General features: G+C 41.3%; 1 protein-coding gene across 1 annotated transcript in view; it reads right to left on the bottom strand.

Moving 5' to 3' along the window:
- Nucleotides 1–2,746: 2,746 nt before the first annotated feature.
- Nucleotides 2,747–8,126, bottom strand: part of KCNK9 (potassium two pore domain channel subfamily K member 9) — an 83,279-nt gene continuing 77,899 nt past the window's right edge. Inside the window, exon 2 of the mRNA XM_054192529.1 lies at nt 2,747–3,588. Coding sequence (XP_054048504.1) covers nt 2,747–3,588 — 842 coding nt within the window. The remainder of the gene's footprint in view (nt 3,589–8,126) is intronic.

Below are 8,126 nucleotides of genomic sequence, written 5' to 3'. Positions count from 1 at the left end.
GGCTAGAGTATGTAACAGCTTTGAACTTCTGGAGTTCAACATGATTTATACGACATTTAAAGATTATTTGTATATGCAGCAGCAGTAGAATTATCCTCTTAATGGAAAAAAAAAAAGGAAAAAGCTTATATGGTGTTTTATAAAAAAGTTTTATGTTGTTACCTTTTTTCACAAAACTGTTTAAGTTTTTTTGCTAAAAGTCCTGTTACAAAAGTTCTCCTTTCCTAGGCAGACAGAATTTCACTCAAGTTGTGCAAAACCCCAAACTTTTCCTGCTTTTCTCCCATGTCAAATATACCCAGCAGTTTTACATGATATAGACATGTATATTCCAGGCACGCTTTTTCTTATCTCCTTAGCAGGAAAAGAAGCCTACATGTATTTGCTCTTCTGGGATACCACAAGCAAAGCCTACGAAAGTGAATTTGGGCAGCACTGTGAACCCTATGGGACACCCTCGCGGAAACCAGCTTCTAGGTGGCAATCACTGAGGTGTTTTAACGCATCCTGAAGCACTTTTTCTAGCTATGCTTCCTTCAATACTTCTGCCATCGGCATTTGCCTTAGGACACAGTACCAAGGTATCATTAATACATCCAGCATGCTCTCTCACTGTGCTGAAGGATGTTATCCCCTTCCATGTTAGACTGAAAAAAAATCCATCCTCATCCATCCTCATTAAGAATCCGACGTTATTTCTTCACTAATCTTAAAGGAGGCTTTCATGCCACAGCAATTTATAATCCCAAAGGAAGCTGCATAGGGGAGTCAAAGTCATGGATACTTGCTTTTCATTTACTTCTTGAAACACAGATACGGAAATTAGGAGAACATGAACATATTTGATATAGCTAATAATTTAAAGCCCGGGAGAAGAGAATAGAGGAGGAATGACATTCCTTATTTCTCCCTGTTAATGCTTTTTATAGGTGCCTTTTTGAAAGGATATCAACATCCATCATCACACAGAGCTCAGAGCTGGGGCTTGTACAAAAATACACCATCTAGTTTAAGCAAAAAAAAAAAAAAGGATTATTGCTTTTACACTGAGAGCACAAAATGGTAGAACCAGCAGGAGGTGATTAGTGCCAAAATAAAATGGGTTTTGTAATGGCAAGTTAACACGGAAGGCAATTTAAAAGATAGGATTAAATCAGAGACAAAGGTACAGGTTTATAAAACTCCCAGTCCCACCCCTGTCAAGTCAAAGATAAATCTCCCAAAAGCACTAAATCCCAGGTAATCATTGCAAATTCCTATTGTCTTAAAAGGGAGCTGGATTAGGCCTCTAATTGAGTTCAGTAAAGTCTGTTTGGTCCAGATGAACAACCGAGAGATGGACAATCCCCAAGGAACAACTCCACGACATGGTCTCAACATCCTCCACTATAACTTGCCCACGCAGTCACTCCCAATGTTACCCTCCAAACACTGGAGTAAAACTGCGTTTGCCCATTTCTGCTAAACGCATTTTGCCTTTTCTGCCTAGCAAAAAAGCAACATCACATCTAATCTCACAAGTTCCCAGTGAGCCAAACACAAGATACTGTCCCTTGAATTCTTCCTGAGACCAACAAAGGCTTTCCATTATTTACAAATCAAAAGCATTTAGAGACAATCATCTTTATTTTTTTATTTAAAACAAGGAATGCCCTGTCACTATTATATAAGAAAAAATATACATCCACCTATTTATACCCATCCTAATCCAAGCATTCCGAAAAATATAATTCCTATTCATGCAGGTGATTGCTGCACAAAATAATAATAATAATAATAATAATAATAATAATAATAATAATAATAATAATAATAATAATAATAATATTATAAATAAAATTAAAATAACAAAATACACTTTAGTTCCAACAATTCTCCCAATTTCTCCTAAAAATTCCACTTGCAAATTGTTGGAACCATTGAAAATGAAAAAAGTAAATATAGTTAAATCAATAAGATTATTTGCTTTTGATTATTAATTCCATTGCTAGTTTTTCTTGTGTTCTTATTTATGCATACCAGTTTTACAAAGTGCATGCTTTATTTTATTTTATTTTTTTTTAATTTTGAACTGGCAAGCTAAAATGATCCATCTTTTCCTGCCTTTTTTAAATGTTTATACAATCTAAAATCTAGCATTAAAAAATTTATCATGATACACCTGGTATATTGACTGCTTATGGCGCATGCTTGTCTTGGCAAAAAAAAAAACCCGAAACAAATTGGCTCCCCTCCCACCCTCCCCATTCCTTTTGGAAGCAATCTAAAAGTTAAAAGCAGGCTGGAACACAATTGCCTCAAGGGAAAGAAAAAAAAAACCAAAATAATAATACCTGATGCTTTAATTTTTGTCACATGGCACTAGTTGTGGAATTGCACGCGCACACACACGCACACACACCCAACACGCACGCACGCACGCTGCAACCTGCTCGTGAGGAAAATAGTTTATTAGGTCAGGAGTGCCAGCGGCACATGAAGGCTCCCAGCTGTGTGTGCAACTTTGGATTTGGTACCCACTTCACGTCACCTTGAATCCTCTGACATCCACCGAGGGGGTAATGTAAGGCATACTTTGCTGGAACAGTAATAATCCATGCTTCATGCTCAAGAGCTGAGTCTCAGAGGAGGACTGGCTTTCTCTGCTCCCTTTGGCCTCGCTCCGTCTCACTCAAGGAACAAAAAAACCCCAAAACAACGGAGAAGAACTGGGGAAAACAAGGAAAGCAAAAGAAGACAAATCCCTTTAAATGGACTTTCGCCTTTTCATCAGCCTGTGGTTATCTGTAAAGCTGTGCAACCCAGGTGAGATGGAGCTGACAGGAGATGGGAAAAGGCTGTTTTTTAATGTGCTTGGCGAGATCTCCTCTATCTTGTAAGAGATGGAGTGAAAGTACTGGGGGTTCAGCTTTGAGCTGAACGAATTTTGGTGGGACACCACCCGGCTGGTGTACTCGTGGGACCTGTAACACATGCAGGAACAAACTGACTGAAGGTCTGTTACTTCGGCCTTGTACCGTGGCCGACCATGCTGGGAGTCCTCTTGGATGTGGATAATCATGCTGTTGCGGTTCCCTGCCAGGGACGCCCGTTCCTCGGCATCCCGCCTCTCGTCCTCGCTGTTCATGGTTAAGAACCTGAGAACAACCAGATTTAGAAATGCCCCAATGACCGTCAACCCCACTAGAATGTACATAAAGCTAAAAGCCACGTAGAGAGGCTTCTTTTGAAGGGCCCCTTTGGTCTGCAGGGCCACATAGTCTCCAAACCCTATCGTAGTCAATGTTATAAAGCAGTAATAGTAAGCATGGAAAAAGCTCCATTCCTCGTACTGGGAAAAGGCTGCTGCTCCAATGCAGAGTGTTCCCATGCAGGAGAAGAAACCCACAGTGACCATGTTTTCCATGGAGACCTCGGTGCTCCTCATCCCACAGCACTTTTTGATGCGTTTCAAGAGGTACTTGACGAAGGTGTTCATGCGCTCGCCCAAGCTCTGGAACATGACGAGTGTCAGTGGGATCCCCAGGACCGCATAGAACATGCAAAAGGCCTTCCCCGCATCCGTCCCTGGGGCAGCATGTCCATAACCTGGGAGGGGGAATGAAAAGACAGGACAGTCAGCAAGGCAGGTGATGACCACAGCTTCCCCTTTCACACAAACCACGTGAATCACAGAGATGCTGACACCGCAGCGAGATCCAAAGTTACAGGAACACTGCAGTCACACTGTCTTCCTATCTCCTGGCCTATGTGCTGTAACCAAAGCAAATAAGACACAGAACAACAAAGCTGAATGCACAGGAATGGAAAAGATGAAAGAATGGGCAATCCATCTTACTTTAAATACCTGTGCAGTCTCCTAAACAAGATTATATCGCATTCATTTGCTAAAGAAATTTCATGTCCATCCTGTATTACATGCAATACTGGAAACTTTGGAAATAGGTGGAATTTTCCACAGTATTTTTGAATGTTGCCCTGTCCAAAAACCAGAGTACATTGATGTCATCCAAATTCTGTGTCTGCTGTCAGCATGGAGTTAACAACACCCACATACTCACCAAAGAAAGAAATTCCTCTTCAAACTCTTCCATACTGAACAAACCTTTCTCCTAGACACCCTACGGAAGCCACTCACTGCTGGAACACCACAGGACTTTAGGGATATAATGCCTGCTCTGTCTTTAATTAGAAAAATAGAATCGTAGAATAGTTTGGGTTGGAAGTGTTGGGTTAAAGGTCATCTAGTCTGACCCCCCTGTAATGAGCAGGGACATCTTCAACTAGATCGGGATGCTCAGAGCCCCGTCGAACCTGACCTTGGATGTTTCCAGGGATGGGGCATCTACCACCTCTCTGAGCAACTTGTGCCAGTGTCTCACCACCATCAACATTAAAAATTTCTTCCTTCTCTCTAGTCTGAACCTACCCTCTTCAAGTTTAAAACCATTACCCCTTGTCCTATCACAACAGGCCCTGCTAAAAAGTCTGTCCCCATCTTTCCCATAGGCCCCCTTTAAGTACTGAAAGGCCACAATAAGGTCTCCCTGGAGCCTTCTCTTCTCCAGGCTGAACAACCCCAGCTCTTTCAGCCTGTCTTCATAGCAAAGGTGTCTCATCCCTCAGGTAATTTTCATCGTCCTCCTTTGGACCCGTTCCAACAGTTCCATGTCCTTCCTATGCTGAGGGCTGCAGAGCTGGATGCAGTACTCCAGGTGGGATGTCTCCAGAGCGGAAAAGAGTGACAGAATCACCTCCATCAACCTAGTGTCCAGCCCAGGATAATTACTGAAGAATAAACAACTTACCAGCTTGATTTATAGTTTTACAGTTTTTACAGCTAGTCTGGCAAAGGCGGTTTCATCAGGGTGTTAAACTAATCCAGGACAGAGGATGTAGCGTAGTTAAAGCATAGTTAAAGATGGTAAAATCCTGGCTAAGCCTTTATTCTAAATCAAACCATAAGGGAGGGGGGGTGTTTTGAAATTATAATTTCACTTTTTCACATCACACTGCTTTAAAAACCTACTGCTGAGATTCTAGGTGACAGTACCAATGTCTTCAAAATGGGATTGCTGGGACTCACCTGGCTATGGTGTGTATTGACCAGGTGGGTACCACTAGCTAGACTCCCCTTAATGTCAATGAATAAAAATATGGATTTCACAAGTGCAGTTCCTCCCATCTACACCTACGTGTCTAACACAGGTCAATGAGTTATTCTCAGGAGACACCTATTTCTCTACAGCCATTATAATAGAAATCTTGGGACAAAATTCAGATAAAGATTAGAATACCTAAATTTTGGTAATTCCATGCGTGCTAGTTTCCAAGCTCCCATTATAGTCAACAAAGATTTCATGAAAACAGGCAGTAGTGAGCTATTTAACTGACCATCCCAAATCTACCTTATGGCAAGATGAAATGACAGTACTGACTGTTCCATTCACCCTATTCATTAGGTCCCCCGTAGACTGACTAGACGTCTTTCGACTGCAGAAAAATTTAGACACCTACTGCACAGGTAAACTACATACAAACAGCCCAATGCTGGCATCTTAATAATGAATAGAGCTCTGCCTTCCATGACCAGCTCCAGTGTAGATGCCTACATTGTAGACACTGAGGGTTTAAATCAGCTTTCCAGAAAGAGACATCTAGCATCATCTGAGACCCCTGAGATATCAGGATATCCATAGACAGGCAGATGAAACATGGGGCATACCGCAGACCCACATGCTTAGAGATCAGAAACTGGAGGCCAGACAGCACTGGAGATACTACTGAGGCAGGACCATTTCCCTCGCACTGCTTCAGCACTGCCCATCACCTTTAGACTCGGGTCATGGACCTGCTGCTCTGAATTTATCTAATCCTTTTTTTGAAACTGTTGACACTGCCCGCCTCCTCAATCTCCTGTGGCAACAGATTCCAGAAGTTCACCATCTGCTGAGTAAAACAGTACTTCATAATTTCAAGGAGATCTCCTTGTTTCAGCTAGTGCCCCTTAGCTCTAGTAGTAAAGTTCTACATGTACCTTATCTACCGCCTTCATGACTTCAGCTAAACTCACCTTTATCTCTGCTCTCAATTTTCTCCTGTCTGAACTGGAGCCACCGCCTTTTTAACTCATAGAGCAGACACCACATTCCCTTGGTCATTTCAATGTCCTTCTCTGGACCTTCTCAAGCTCTACCACATCATTTTGGATGTGCAGAAACCAAAACTCTGCACAGCCCTCTAGATGTAGACACACCACGGAGTCTGATGTTTTGCTAGAACAAAAATATGAACACCAGGCAACCTTCAAAATGAAAAGCAACAATGGACAAGGAAAATAAAATGAGAAAACCAGCAAGAATGCTCTCCAAGAACCAACCAGTATTTCCTTAGCTCAGTTGTTAGTGGTTGGCAGACAGGTGGGATGTAAAAGCCAGTTTACAAAAGAAGCTCATAACTCAAAATAGGAAGTTCTTCTCAGGTTACAAAACAAAAAGATTCACGTGTTGTATTGGGCAAGGTAGCCTGTTCATCATAAAAAGCAGTTCCCAAATTACCTGGAAAGGGAAGTGTCTTCAATAGATTGATGCTGGGTTTGTTCCACCTGACTGTCCCTCAATAAAGGCTATAATTACCTCTCATTACTAAGATCAGCTTTTGAACTACAGGGGTGTTAATTAAACCAGGGACATCTTCCCATTTTATAGTTTTAGTTACAGCTGATAAAGAGAAGGAAAGCTTCAGAAAATGTGATTTTCCAGATGGTTGCAGAGATGGCAGTTGGTGGAAACAGCTTTCACTTTGGGTTCTAAAGAAAACGGTTGGGGTGAAAAAAGATTTCTTTTGATATCACTATATGCCTCTCACTAAAGATATCCACAGAGACAGTTTTGGGAGATTATAAAACATTAATATTATATGCTTACACACTATCTCACAATTCAATTTCTAAGATTTGTCACAGAGTTTCTAATTAACTTGGGACTCACAGTTCTCCCATAAGATAGGAATATATCCATATCGCTGTTTTACAGATAGGAAAGCACAGACACCGGCAGGCTATAATTTCCCTCCAATTCACATAGGTAGACAGAATATATCCAGAAATTCTGATTTCTATTCTGTCCCATGTCATACTCACTTACCACAATATCAGATAAAAGTCTTTTACTGTATTTTCACCATGAAGCTGGCGTAAAGAAAGGACTTTATTCATGGAGCTGGAATAAGACTTTACAAACAGATTCATGTATAGGGGATGAAAGTCATATATTTCTCCAGTACAACATGGTTTTAAGGAATAGGCACCTTAGTCATTGCCTTCAGCACTCCGAAATGAGGGGTTTCAAAATGCACCAAAGACTTAACTCTCCATTACTTTAGCATTACAGAATCTATCCAGCAATACACAGAGCAATGCATGAAAAGCAACCTCCAGCAGGGCATGTTGTCTGAAATTCAGTAAATCTCAAATTTAAAACAAATCACTGTCTTCTTAACATCAGAGACTGCCTCTGGGAAAAATGAGGTCAGTAATTGCCAGAGGAAGAGGGGCACAGAGGATCATTAACGCCAGGAAACAGCCCTCGGCAGTGCACAGGGTTAGTCTTTAAGTAGATGGGTTTTACTCGTGTCAAGTAAAGGCAGAAACAGAAGCAACTGCTTTGGTAGCAGATTCCAGCTACCAAAATTCAGCCATTTCTCACTCTTCTGTGATGAAGAAGAAACATCACATAGAAGACCTTGAAATTAGGTATAGCGAATGCATCCCCTAACAAGCCAAGGCGCTGGGATAACAGTGAGAAAGGAGTATATGGAGCCTTACATTGGACTACACCTAGGTAAATACTACCTATACTACTCTAGTATACTAACCAGTTTGCTGAGGTCCCACAATACAGCAATTTGACCACAGCAGGCAGGTTTGTCTGATATTTCATTAGATATAATTTGTATGATCAAGGACAGTCTAAATAAATTTCACCTTGATTGGGAGTGATGTCATTAATATTCTCTCTCTCTTTTATAATCCCTCCCAGCTGCTTAGGCTTTCAAGACAGAGCTCATCTGGGTTGGCACCAGGAAGAATAGTTTGGCATGAAGAAACGTCACGTCTTGGAGTGTTA

Source organism: Rissa tridactyla, chromosome 2, assembly GCF_028500815.1.
Source record: "Rissa tridactyla isolate bRisTri1 chromosome 2, bRisTri1.patW.cur.20221130, whole genome shotgun sequence".
In the NCBI taxonomy this organism is placed as follows: Eukaryota; Metazoa; Chordata; class Aves; order Charadriiformes; family Laridae; genus Rissa; species Rissa tridactyla.
The sequence above is the reverse complement of the archived record's forward strand: the minus strand, read 5'-3'. Positions and strand labels throughout refer to the sequence as shown.